Source organism: Rhea pennata, chromosome 3 (genome assembly GCF_028389875.1).
Source record: "Rhea pennata isolate bPtePen1 chromosome 3, bPtePen1.pri, whole genome shotgun sequence".
NCBI lineage: Eukaryota > Metazoa > Chordata > Aves > Rheiformes > Rheidae > Rhea > Rhea pennata.
In genome coordinates this window covers 50473172-50487988 of record NC_084665.1, presented here as the reverse complement: position 1 = coordinate 50487988, position 14817 = coordinate 50473172, and the positions used below count along the sequence as shown (strand labels likewise).

The following is a 14817-nucleotide window of genomic DNA, read 5'->3' as shown; positions in this document are numbered from 1 at the left end:
GATGAAAAACTAAGGTCCTTACTGTAACTAAGTTGCCAGTTTAACACAAAGCTTAAACAAAATTTGGAATTAAATGTGTATTTCAAGATTTACAAAAAACTGAGTTGAATTGTCTCATTTTCTCCCAAATCTGATGCAGTAACTCAAAGTTCTTTAAGAGAACTGTTCAAAGAAGAGCTTATAGAATCTGGTAAAATCTGTACAAACCAAGAAGAGTAATTTCATACTGATCTAGTCCGTCACAACAGTGAATCATCCACAAGTTAAGAGATGAATAGTTATTCGAAATGAATGCTGAACTTAAATGAATTTTCTTCCAGTTAAGACATTCTAGCTAGTTTTCCATTCCTTTTCACAGTTAGAGCTTAGAATATTCTGTTTGTTAAAAGTTACAACTATAACGTTTTAGTTACTATAGCGCTAAAGAGTCAGGGGAGTCAAAGTGAGGCCCTAGGAAGTCACAGGGTTAGAGTGAGCCTCAGCTGATCCCATAATGTGCATGGGAACTCCTACTTCCCTCACTAAAAGAGAATAGCTTTTACATTTGAAGAGAGTGTGGAACTACTGGAGAGAGCCCAACACAGGGCTACAGAGATGATTAGGGGACTGCAGCACCTCCCGTATGAGGAAAGGCTGCAAGATCTAGGCCTGTTTAGCCTGGAGAAGAAAAGACTGAGAGGGGGTCTTACCAATCTCTACAAATACCTGAAGCAAGGGAGGGTGTCAAGAGGATGGGGCCGGACTCTTTTCAGTGGTGCCCAGTGACAGGACAAGAGGCAACAGGCACAAATTGAAACACATGGAAGTTCTGTCTGAACATGAGGAAAAACTGTGAAGGTGACAGAGCACTGGCACAGGTTGCCCAGAGAGGTTGTGGAGTCTCCTCCTCTGGAGATATTCAAAACCTGCCTGGAGGTGATCCTGTGCAATGTGCTCTAGGTGACCCTGCTTGAGCAGGGGTATTGGACTAGACGATCTCCAGAGGTCCCTTCCAACGACAACCACTCTGTGATTCTGTGATTTCTGTTCAAATTCAGGGAAGTTGCATAGTTCCAGGAACAGGAGCTGAATTTTGCCTAGCTTCTTCATCAATATGATTACATAAGCTTCAGCTAGACATCAAAGCTTTGTAAGTGTTTAAATCCTATGACAAGGACTAAGGAAGCAAAAACATACCTTTTTTTATTTGCCCCTGGAATTTTTTTTTATTTAAATAATTTTATGCTGACTATTCATAAATAGTATGTATGCCATACACCTTTTCCTCAAAAAAAATGTTTATTCAAAGCTTGCTCTGAGAACAGAAAATTGTGCAAGTCTGACAGTTATACACAGCATGACAAGCCATATTTCAGGAAGATGATTCAATAAATTCAGAATGTTTTACATAGATTTAATTAAGCCTTACACTAAGCAAGAGCATGAATCACAGAAGCTAGTCACAGGAGCAGCTTGGAGCAATACCAGAATTCAAATGCTTACTCCTAGGAAGAACAATGATTACTACTGCATGAACCTAGAAGGTAACATCCTGCTCCATATGAAAGTATACTATAGATAAGAAACAGGGAAAACCACCACTCAGAGCACAGGATGCTACACTGACCAGTGCTAGTAGTGGCATTGCCATCAAGTCCTTTTCCCATCCTCAGTATGTGGCCAACAGACCCTGCAATACTCATCCATCTCCATAGCACACCTAGGTCAAAGACCAATAAGAGGCAGCAGTGGTGACACAGTAATTGCTCAGCTTCAGGAAGATCACAATATGTCATTAGCATGAAGTTTTGTACCATCTTTATGTACATCACTGCATTTACAGTTACCATACTGCTCATTGTTATTTGTGATCATCTTCTATACACCTTCTGTAAAACACTGCAGCATCCTGACTTTCTTTACTTAACAAGGATAAGCCCTAAAATGCAATACTGAGCTAAGCTACCAGAAGAGATCCAACTTGTACAATACAGTTCCAGTGCTAAACTAAGTTTTAGATATACACACACACACACACACACACACACACACACTGTATTGTCCTGTTACTTTCAGGGCTGCCCATTCCCAGTGCTGGTTTCTATCAGCAGAGCTAAATGAGAAAACAGAGAAGAGAGCTCTAATGTCAGAGGTCTCACAAGACCACATAAAACTGAGCACGTGAGTTCAGAATGATGCACAGAACATTTGTAACACTGAGCTTTAAGTCACTTCCCATCACCCTCTACCAAACTTCAGGCTGATAGATTCAGAAAAATGCATACCACCACTATTGTGTTACAGGAAAACAGAACAAGCTTAAGTAAAGTATATTCATTATCCTTTGAGCTCTTCCACTGGATGAATGATACTTTGATAAGTATATTGCAATGAAATAAGTTCTTCTACAGCAGTGTAATTTGCATATCCTATTTACCGCTGTTTTGCTGATGTGAATGATGACTCTAGGTCTATAAGGGCCCCTGAGTTCAAGCGCCCTCCCAAACACTGAAAGATGTTAACTGAAATACCTTCACCTGCTACTTGCATCCATCCTCAAATTACAAGATGGGCACAGTAAAAGCAGTGTTATCACCTTGCTGATCAGGCCTTAAAATAAGAGAAAATGAGAGAGAATACTAACAACATTTGCCACATTGTTGTCATTTATTTTCCATATCATTTCTAATAGGACTATCAGAAAGAAAAGCAAGGACCAAAACAGAGACAGAAATCTCTGTGCTTAGCCAGCAAGCCTTAGGCATTGCTGCATTTGAGGAAAATTGTCAAAGTTTCTTACTCAGACCACAGAACAATGGAGTGCACTGGCATTAGCACTGACCAGGGTCACTTCATTTAGGAGTCTGTTGCCTTGTTTCAGGATCTTCCAGAATAGCAGCTCTGAAAATGAATGTGTTCAAGTCATGCCACTGGCAGCAGTAGCTTCTACATTGTTCACAGTGTCCCATCATGGCTTCAGTCTCTAGCATCTTGCCACCATACCCATTTCCACCACTCAACTCTCTCTCACACTAACTATTGTGAAAACAGAATCACAACCCAAAGTAAAGGTGATTTGGTTTTTGTTTGTTTGTTTTTTCCCCCTTCTAGACCTCCACACAGAGTCAGGAACTATCACTGTATCACTGCTGTCATTTCAGCCAGCACTAAGTTGTACCACAGATGGCATGTTGTTCTGCAGATCAAAGACAAAAAGATTAGAGGTTCCTACTAACAGATGGATTAGGTCATTTGCAGGTATGTTTCACTCTGCTTCCGGAGGCAACTTGAAGCCCCTATGAAATGCGCTGGCAGACAGCTGCAGTCCTTCCCCCTAGTCAAAGAGCACAAGCATCACAAGTGTGGCTAACAGAGGTAGTTGTAGCAGAGGCTATACTGACTTCTAAGACTTGTCCCACAAAGGGAATTCAAGCTTCAGCCAGCCACACCTGTTCTGCTGGAAAAAAACAGATAAATCCCTCAGCTATTCCAGCTCTGCTGCTATGCTCTACCAGTCTGACCAATTCCAAACTCTTCAGCACAACTATCAGCACAGAGCTCTCAAATGGTAAAACCTTTCAGGCAGCCCTGGAGCAAGTGTAATTCAAACGAGTAGACGGGAAGGGAAAGGCTCTGTGACACTCAACGCTTTTTATTCTTTACTTTCACAGTAAGAACTTGCATCAGGTGTGCACCATGCCTGGTCTTCAGCTCATATTTATCTGACATCATGCTTTATTGCCTAAATATTTGTTGGCTATTGGACTCAGATTTGATTACACTGTGGCTTCATTTGCTTCTGTAAAGAACTAATTGCACACAGAATACAAGCACTATTCAAATATCTAATCCATGTCACACTAATTCACTCAGCAAGACTGTTACCTATAGAAGTGTCAATTCCTGCAAAAAGATTTTTTTATACCCCAGTCTGGAAAGAAGGAATTCTCTGAAACTAGAAGCAAGCTGTAGAATTCCAGAATCACTCCCCCAAGCCCTCTAGTGTGATGAAACTACATGCCAGGCTAGAAAAACTGACACCACAAAATTCAAGAAGGTGAAGTAATAAAATGATTAAAAATAAAAGTAATTCCAGACACATATCATAGGTTAACACCCCTGTCCTGAAGAGTCTTTTGACTCCATTCCCTGAGTCAGCTGTTCTGTCTCTTGTGCAAGTCTACAGCAGCCCTATCAAATTTAAAGGAAACATGCATTTCTGCATTCTCCCATAAAAGTTAATAGCATTACACACATATGCCTAGATATCTGACTTTGACATTATCTTCTCCACATACTCAGTTGCTAACAGTGTGAGAGATCATTCATGCATCTGTGGAAACCCTAGCAGGTGGTTTGAACTGAAGGGCCTTCCCAGACACACCTCTGTGAATCAAATCTTGCCTGGTGCCTAGCCCCACAGGAATGGTGCTCTAGCCTTGCTTGGCACCCACAGGGCCAAGGAACAAAGGCCACTTTTGGACTGTTTTCTGTGTTGACAAACAGGCCAGCCCACAGGAACCTGCACTAAAAAACCTAATGTAGACTTTATCACTCCACCCTTTGCAGTGCTCCTGCTTTACACAGACCCACATTTCTCAGGGGCTCACTGATGTCAGTGCAGACAGGAATACCAAGTTTCGGAGGCTGATGGGTGCTAAGCGTCCCAATGCTGTAGGGCTTTATTACTAGAAATACCAAATAGCCCTTCTTCTCCAGTTATTCCTCCCTTTCTAAGGAGCCTCCCAGAATAATCTGAAAGAAGAGATCCAGCATTTTAAAGATATCCTTAGCTAAAAAGCATATGGGGGCAAGGGGGCAACAATTATTGCCTTAGTCAGTCGAATTAAGTACTCAAGGTATCTTCCAAGACCACAGCTGTGGTACTCCAAGAAGGGCACTCTGCACCTTCAACTATCAACACTGCAGTCTGTAACAGACAAAGAAAAATCCTAGACAGGACTGAAAGAATTTAGTAATCAGTTTGCTAACTGCCCATTTCACAGCAATTAAGATGCGAAGCAAGCAGCTATAAAAGAGGCAAAAATAGTGATCAGAAAATCCAAATCCATTTTGGCAGGGTCAGAATTTGTTCACTAAACTCTTCATTCACCCAGAATAAAAATATTCACCAGAAGAGTTTTAACTTCATGTAACTACTAAGAGGTTATTTAGATCATGATACCTAGTTTAAGCAACTTAGATATGCAAGCAATTTTATATAAATGCTGAACCAAAGTTTTGAGCATCTGGGAATTTGAAATTAACTTCACAGAAGCAATACTTTACAAATTTCTACCTGCAACCCTAGGTGCCAAATATTTGTATCCAGCCCCACAACTTTCTGGTATAGATGCAACCCTCCATCTTCCATAGAAGTGTTCATACAGTATAGATTTCTGGTATCTGTTAAAAGTACCTGGACAAATAAAGTTCAGTCTCCTCTAGCTTTAAGCATCCAGGTGCTTAAGAAGCAGGCAAACTGACCTTCCCCCTTAACTTCCAATACATACTAAAAGTAACAACAAAATAAGCTTACAGATTTCTCATGCCCATGTAACTTCCACCACAGTGTAATTCTTGCGAAAGCCTGAAAGTAATGAAGATGCACTGACTAGAGGTCCTTCGATCAGAATTTCTGATGTCCTTAGAATGATTTCCTCTAACAGCTTTGCAGATTGCTTTTCCTAGGTTAAGCAGCAGAGCCTACCGAGTTGAGCTTTTTGTTGCTTTGTCCTGAGACACACTGGGATTAATAGAAGGATAAGGTTTTCCTCTCTGATATTTGAGTTACTTTTTCTCATTTACTATTATATATGCAGTGCCATATTGCTAGACGCTGCTCTCAGATGACAGAGTCAAACTGAAAGCAGATGATTCACTGTGAAACAATTCTTCACAACAAAGAATACTCAAACAATAATTGAATGGAAGCATTAAGAGGGTAGGAATCAATTTACTGCTCTGTTTGCAGACAGTAAAATCGCTGCCCACAGCAGAGGGCAGACAACACACCTTCAACTGAGTTCACAGCACACAAACTTGCAGAAATTCTCGGTCTGACTCATTTGGATCAATGGCAGTCAGATGAATTATCATCCAAGGCTCCCTTCCTAGTCAACAGAGAAAACTAGTCAGGTCTTGAACAAAATAAATTGTACTCCAAAGCATGCAACTACTTAGAAAGAGAAGCCTAATTCTGGACATTTACAATGAAGATGAATCCCTCTGTGTCTAGTCATGTCCACTTGAGAATGTATTTTTGCTTTTCGTGGTCATAAATGTTGGGGCTACTTCCAGATTTCTTCTTATCATATCTTTGAAAGGATTCAGTTAGAGGAAGGTGGTGAGCCCCTCCACTCCATTAGTGAGCTTGTGGTTCTTCATTCATTCTTTGTCACATCACCTTTTCTTGGGGGAAAATTATTTATAAACCTTGGAAGCTGCTAAAGTGAAAGAACAGCTGAGTGTGTAAGGAAAGAAGAGTAATCAGGGGAAGAATTCTTACTTCAGGCTGGAAGAAATATCGCAAGTACGTTTCCATGACAGAACAAACTAGAGTGAGTAAGAAAATTAGAGTAGGTGGATGGGGAGGGAAGAGAAAAGAGATAATTTCCCAGCCCACTAAAACAAAGAAGAATAAGGGGCTTTCTCACCCTAGAATTGCAATCATCTGTGCATAAAACTGTAGTTTGTTTCCACTTAAAAAATAAACAAACAAGTATCTCTCTGGGAGGCACCATACTCCTCACAGAAACAATTTATCCTTGACTCTAGGGACTGCCAAGTGACTCATCTCTCCTGATGACACAATTAGTTCATAGCCAGCAGTCTCTGGGGCACCAACTGCCATTATGGAACAAGTTCATTTTCACAAGGGAACAGTTTTCCACAAACTTTCTATCTGTCTTAAGTAATAATCCTCACTCAAAATCAAGAAGCCTAATTCTATTAAGTGTTTTGCAACTTGCAGATAGCTTTCCCCGCTCCACTCCCCCCATTCAACATAATATTTCCTTAGTAATGACTGCAACAGTCCAGACTACAGAATTCATTTAAAAGTTTCTGAAAGCATGTATTACTCTGTACCTGATTGCCTGCCTGATAAATTCAATCATAGTTGGCTGTTTTAGTGCTCACTTGGTGAAAAATATGGTCAGTTAGCTAGTTAGTCTACAGTTAAACTCTGAGAACTTGAAAAAAACAGAAACATATATATACACGAAACCTCTTCCTTGCTGGCCTTCACACACTTTCCCTAAACTACGCAAATTGCACTATCCCACTGCATCAGTGCTTCCGAGACATAAAGAAATACATAAAAAAGAAAAAACACAATTTTTCCTCTTTTTGTACTGGTTTCTCCCCAAGAAACCAAGAAACCTCAGACATTCTGTTTAATACCTTCCTGCCATAGGGAAAGAGCTCTTATTTATAATTAGCAACAACCAGAAAACCCAATTGTCACAAACCAGCACAGAAATTGTAGTTAAGTGTTCTGAACACTCTCAATACACACACTAACCTGTGACCTGCAAGATTTACCACTCTGAGACATGAAGTTTCTGCTTTGCTAAGCAGTCATTAGGATCCGTATTAAAAAAATCCACGACATACAATACCACCACAGATTTCGTAATGAATTGTACAGTTTATACTAGCTATATTGAGACCTTCAATCAGTTGAAGCTGGAGCAACTAAGCACTATCAAAAACTTCAATAACCTCATCCTATATTGCAATGAAAGCAGCTTTTGAATGGTAAACCAGAATGTTCCAATCTGCACAATTTGTGTTAGCTGCTTTTTTCAGGCATTGAGAAATACTGAGATGTACCAGCAGTTCCAGTATTGACAGAATCGCAGAAAAGTTGTGATTGGAAGGGACCTCTGGAGATCATCTAGTCCAATACCCCTGCTCAAGCAGGGTCACCTAGAGCACATTGCACAGGATCACCTCCAGGCAGGTTTTGAATATCTCCAGAGGAGGAGACTCCACAACCTCTCCAGGCAACCTCTTCCAGCTTCCTCTGTCACTCTCATAGTAAAGAAGTTTTTCCTCATGTTCAGAGGGAACTTCCTGTTATTCAATTTGTGCCTGTTGCCTCTTCTCCTATCACTGGGCACCACTGAAAAGAGTCTGGCCCCATCCCCTTGACACCCTCCCTTCAGATACTTATGGACATTGATAAGATCTCCTCTCAGTCTTTTCTTCTCTAGGCTAAAGAGGCCCAGCTCTTGCAGCCTTTCCTCCTAAGAGTGATGTTCCAGCCCTCTGATCATCTTCGTAGCCCTACGTTGGGCTCTCTCCAGTAGCTCCATGTCTTTCTTGTACTGGGGAGCCCAGAAGTGGACACAGGACTCAAGATGAGGCCTCGCCAGGGCTGAGCAGAGGGGCAGGATCACCTCCCTCGACCTGCTGGCAACACTCTTCCTAATGCTCCCCAGGAGATCATTGTCTTTCTTGGCCACAAGGGCACATTGCTGGCTCATGGTCAACTTGTCATCCACCAGCACTCCCAGGTCTTTCTCTGCAGAGCTGCTCTCCACAAGGTCAGCCCCCAGCTTGTACTGGTGCCTGGGGTTATTCCTCCCTAGGTGCAGGACCCTGCACTTGCCCTTGTTGAACCTCAGGAGGTTCCTCTCCACCCAGCTCTCCAGCCTGTCCAGGTCTCTCTGAATGGCAGCACAGCCCTCGGGCGTGTCAGCCACTCCTCCCAGCTTGGGATCATCAGCAATCTTGCCGAGAAGGCACTCTGTCCCCTCATCCAGGTCACTGATGAATAAGTTGAACAATACTGGCCCCAGTACTCAGTCCTGGGGAACTCCACTAGCAACAGGCCTCCAACTGGACTCTGTGCCACTGATGACGACCCTCTGAGCTCTGCCTTTCAGCCAGTTCTCAATCCACCTCACTGCCAACTCATCTAAACTGCACTTCCTGAGCTTACCTAGGCGGATGTTACGGGAGATAGTGGCAAAGCCTTGCTGAAGTCAAGGCAGACAACATCCACTGCTCTCCCTTCATCTACCCAACCAGTCGTTCTATCACAGAAGGCTATCAGATTGGTTAAGAAGGATTTCCCCTTGGTGAATCTATGCTGACTACTCCTGATCATCTTCTTTTTCTCTTCTTGCTTGGAGATGACATCCACAATCAGCTGTTACATCACTCTTCCATGGATGGAGGTGAGGCTGACTGGCCTGTAGTTTCCTGGGTCCTCCTCCTTGCCCTTCTTGAAGACTGGAGTAACATTAGCTTCCTTCCAGTCCTCAGGCACCTCTCCTGTTCTCCAAGAGCTTTCAAAGAGGATGGAGAGTGGCCTAGCAATAATATTCACCAGTTCCCTCAGCACTTGTGGATGCATTCCATCAGTGCGCATGGACCTGTGGGTGTCAGGTTTGTCTAAATGATCTCTAATCCTATCCTCCTCGACCAAAGGAAAGACTTCCTTTCTCCAAGCTCTCTCATCTCCAGGCTCTGGGAATCCTGGGGGCCAGCCTTAGCAGTAAAGACTGAAGCAAAGAAGGTATTCAGTAACTCTGCTTTTTCTGTACCCTTCATCACCAGGGCACCCATCCCATTCAGAAGCAGGACCACATTTTTTCCCAGTCTTCCTCTTGCTACTGGTGTATTTGAAAAAGCCCTTCTTGTTGTCCCTGACATCCCTTGCCAGACTTAATTCCAAATGGGCCTTAGCCTTCCTTGTCGTATCTCTGCATACTCTGACAGCATTCCTATATTCTTCCCAAGTAGTCTGTCCCCTCTTCTACACTCTGTGTACTTCCTTCTTCTGTTTGAATTTTGTCAGGAACTCCTTGCTGACCCATGCAGGTCTCCTGCTCTTCTTACTCATAGGGATGCATTGCTCTTGAGGTTGGATAAAGTGATGTTTGAATATTATTAACCAGCTCTCTTGGACCTCCTTTCTTTGTAGGGCCCTAACTCAGTGGGATTCCTCCAGGTAAGTCCCAAAGTCCACTCTCCTGAAATCCAGGCTTGCAATCCTACTGATTGGCCTGCTTCTTTCCTGCAGGATCCTGAACTCCACTATCTCATGGTCACAACAGCCAAGGCTGCCCCCAACCTTCACATCTCCAACCAGTCCTCCTTTGTTTGTCCATACAAGGTCCAGCAGGACACCCTTCCTCGTAGGCTCCTCCACCATTTGTGACAAGAAGCTATCACTGATGCATTGCAGGAGCCTCCTGGACTGTTTGTGCCTAGCTGTGTTGTCCTTCCAGCAGATATCAGAGTGGTTGAAGTCTCCCACAAGAACCAGGGCCTGTGATCTTGAGGCTACTTCCAGCTGTCTGTAGAAGGCCTCATCAACTTCCTCTTCCTAATCAGATGGCCTGTAGTAGACACCCACAACAGTGTCACCCATGTTCACCTGCCCTTTAATCCTTACCATAAGCTCTCAGTTTGCTCTTCATTCACCCCTAGGCAGAGCTTGATGCATTCCAGTTGCTCTCTCACATTAAAAGCATCTCCACCACCTCACCTTTCTGGCCTGTCTTTCCTAAAAAGCATGTAGCCATCCATGACAGCATTCCAGTCATGTACGCTATCCCACCACGTCTCTAACTGCAATGAGATCATGGCCCTGTGACTGCACACAGATCTCTAATTGTTCCTGTTTATTCCCTGTGCTGTGTGCATTGGTGTATAGGCATTTCAGAGAGGTAGTTGTGCATACAGGTTTCCCAGGAGGGGTACAAGAGGATTCTCCATAGCCCATGTCCCATGTGCACTTCCCTGGCTACATGCACTCACTGGATGTATCGCAACTTGTGTTGCATTTTGCTGACTGCCCTGTCTCTATAACTCTCCTCTTCCCCCATCTTTTGGTTTAAAGCCCTCCTTACTAGGCTGGCCAGCCTGTTGGCAAAGACATGTGTGCCCCACTTAGCGGGGTGGATCCCATCTCAACCCATCAATTGCCAGATGGTTGCACTGCCATTCCAAGAGACCTCAGACTGGAGTAATGAGCCAACAGGAACCTCATGAAGTTCAGCAAAAGGAAGTGCAAGAGTCCTGTACCTGGGGAGGAATAACCTCATGCACCAGTACAGGCTGGGGGCTGAACAACTGGAGAGCAGATTTGCAGAGAAGGACCTGGGAGTCCTAGGGGACAGTAACTTGAACATTGGCCTGCAATGCACCCTTACAGCAGAGAAAAATGCAGCCCAGAATGCTGCTGTTTAAGCACAGCATTGCCAGCAAGTCAATGGAGGGGACATCTGGAGTACTGGTCCCAATTCTGGGCTCACCAGTATAAGAGAGATATGGGCATACTGGAACAAGTACAGTGAAGACTCACAAAGATGATTAAGGGATAGAAGCATCTGACTTATAAGAGGAGGCTGAGACAGCTGGGATTGTTTAGCCTGGAAAACAGAAGGCTTGGTGGGATCCGATCAATGTTTAGAAATACTTGATGGGGGCCTGTAAAGAAGCTGGAGCCAGATTCTTCTCAGTGATGCCGTGACAGAACAAGAGGCAAGGGCACAAATTGAAACACAGGAAACTTTATCTGAACATCAGAAAAGCCTTTTCCTACACTGTGTGGGTGACTGAACACTGAAACAAGTTGTCTGAAGAGGTTGTGCAGTCTCCATCTTTGTAGATATTCAAAATCCAAATGGAAACAGTCCTGAGCAACCTGCTGTAGCTGACTTGGCTCTGAACAAGGGAGTTGGACCAATCCCCAGAGGTCCCTTCCAACCTCAGCTCTACACTATGAATATACCTATTATCAGCATTGTAACAGTAACACTAGAGTAATAAATCAAGCTTTCATTGCTGTGGAAGGTTTTGTGCTCTCCTGACTATGATTATTAAACATAGTAAGCTTCTGAATGCTGCTATCACATCCACATATAATCTGCAGAAAAAATGAGAAATACGAGCTATTACTGCTATTTCTTATAAAGGCTTGGTTTTCCACTGAGGATCCAGTAAGTTCATATCCCACGCAGATAGGTGTAGAAAGCCTGCAGTGCATGCTCACCATGAGACTACAAAGAGAGCATCTACCTTTTGTCCCTCAAATTTTATTATTCACTTTTGCACAAGTGTGCACAGTACCAGTGAAAGTTGCTGATGATCGTTGATCCTTCTGCTGATGCTGGATAAACAAATGCTGAAGAGCATTGTTTAAAAGTATGTCATTTCTGGTCTTTCACAGCATTACCAGAATGATTTCATTTCAGTCCCCACTTTGGGCTAGATACAGAACAAGCCATCCAGGAAAAGCCAAAGTAGCATGCATCTTTGGAAGCTCAACACAGGAGTAAGTAATAAACTCTGGTCGAGTCATTTTCAGTTCTGCCATGTAATTTTCATGGAACAAAACTTGCAGGACCTACCCAGTTCTGTGTCTGGATGACTACTTAGCACTTCCACCACAGCACTCTCCTACCTTCTTGAGAGCCGCATACAGGCTTTCAATTAGAATATACAAAACCCATTGAGAAAGTAAAACAGCTCAGGCAAAGGAACACTACAATCCAGCATCTGAATGCAGTGATTTCAAAGGAGAAAAGCAACTTGTGCTGTAAGCTGCATTGCACGTACTCACTACTTTAGAAGGACATGATAAAGAACACTGCTGCTAACTACAGCTTTGAGAGGAATTTAGATAGAATGTGCATGCTTTACTTTTCCCTAGGCCAGACCATAAGGCATAGCATCCTTAAGTACATTTTCCAGCTGCTAATAATTACAGGTAGTAAAGCATATAAAACCTCTTATTAAAAAGGCCAGTTTGTCAAGAAGAATCATTTAATTGAAACACTGTTTCTCACAAATCTAAGTGAGAACTGTTTGAAGTTCTCTCTCTCGAGGGAATTCCTACCAGCCAACCTACTTGTCTCTGTAGCAGCACAATCAGGGGCCGTGGCTTTGGGAGGTCCCACTAGGAAAATGCCTTGATGATAGCAACTCTAAGTAATCTAGGTTACGAGATTCTAAGGCAGCACTATCACACACTGCTCTGGGACTCGGATGTGCCTCAGAAACGCTTATTGCATCCGACAATCCCATTAGTCATTTATGCCCTCCAAGACATTTAAAGAACTTGTTCATAAACAGCAAGATCAGACCACAGAAAATCAAAAAGTGCAGTTCTTATAATCCCTTTGCCACTTCATCTCATTTGTGTGTGCTACACACAGGAGATAAGAAATAGGAGAAAGCCAGCACAGCCTAAAGTTATTTACAAGAATATCCTCCTAGTGAATGCAATCCGTTGCATTACATTAATTCAATTCACCCCTTAAGTTTTGCTTTAATGTTTCCTGATCATATTGAGTTTGGGCATAGCACAGCCATCACCAAAAAAAACAAATACATACACATTCCTCCAAAATCCCACAGTCCTTTTCTACAAGACAAATACAGCTAAAAGCAAGCTTCATAGAAATAAAGTGGTGGCTGCCACTGATTAAGCCAGACAACCACTGAAATACCACAATGCAGCACAGCAAGGATGAACATCAGTTTTTCTTATTGTATTCGTCTGTTGAACCTGTCTGTTGAAACATTTGGGAAAGTTTCAAGTGACAGGTCAAGGCACTTTTATGTTATCTCACTATCAATGATGATTTGTTAGCGGCATTGTGTGTATGTTTTATAATATACAATCACAGGAGGTTACTGCTCAGTCAGACATAAGTACACCCCTCCCATTTGGAATACAGACACTGCAATTGCCTTGCTGACCAAATAGACCAAAAAAAAGCAGGTTCTTTTAGCATCTTCAGGGCTTGAAGCATGTGGAAAAGAAGCACTAGAGACATTTTATTTCCATAAACACATAAGATTATATTATGATCACACAAATATTAGAAAGTTATTAACAAATACATAGCTTACGCAGAGATTTACCTCTTTTATAGGTTCTTCATCCAGGGTAGCATCTTCCACCACAGGCTAGTGGACACAGAAGGGAAAAGAGGGGAAAAACATCTCATAAATATAGTTTATTAGGACAAATAGAGTTCTAAGCCAAATCCTAGCACAAAATGGAATCCATTTACTTTTAGTCAATAAAGTCATTCAAGATTTGCACTATTACAGTAGGTATGTTTAATTATTCAAACTTAGTGCAGGTAACAATCTTTGAATTTGGGAAGATCTGCTTTCTCTAACAAATATGAAACCATGACAAAACTATACACTATTTGCTAAATCAGTACATCATGACTATTTTGTTCAGTTGTTAATGGCTTAAAAATTAGCATTTACCTTTTCATCTGCTAAAAGAAACAGCTTCTTTAAAGAAAGAGCACACAGAAGAAAGAGCACTATTACACAACACTGCTGATGAACAGTCAAAATTATGTTTGTCAACAGAAATTGCACAAGAACAAATGAAAGAAATAAAACAAGATTATTCATGAATAAACTAAATGAAAAAATGGAACTACACATCTTGTTGAGGAAAAGAAAATACATGTATTCTTCAGGCCAGATTTTCCAAACACTCAACTCCCTTTTCAGATACTGCAATTTTAATGGGTGCTCAACTGAAATCTGTTAACTTGTGAATCCTTTGGGAAAGGGGTAGAAAGATTACTTCAAGCTTGCTCACGCAACCCTTCCATAGGGAAGTATTCCCAAGGCTATAATTCACTACCCCATTCTTCCAAATTGGGAGGGATCAATAACTTTGCCCAAGCACACAGGAATCTCAGAGCCATTAAGTGTCTCAGTTTCCTTGCTTACTTGTCAGACACAATTAATATCCTCTAGAGTCAACAGAAGAAGAATGTAGGATTTTGCTCTAATCTTTCCTTCTGCACACATAATACAGAACATGTCCTCCCTGCACTC

At 42.3% G+C, this 14817-nt stretch overlaps 1 protein-coding gene across 1 annotated transcript in view; it reads right to left on the bottom strand.

Moving 5' to 3' along the window:
- RPS6KA2 (ribosomal protein S6 kinase A2) overlaps positions 1–14817 on the bottom strand; it is a 315502-nt gene that overhangs the window by 298070 nt on the left and 2615 nt on the right. Inside the window, exon 2 of the mRNA XM_062573694.1 lies at positions 13870–13914. Coding sequence (XP_062429678.1) covers positions 13870–13914 — 45 coding nt within the window. The remainder of the gene's footprint in view (positions 1–13869; positions 13915–14817) is intronic.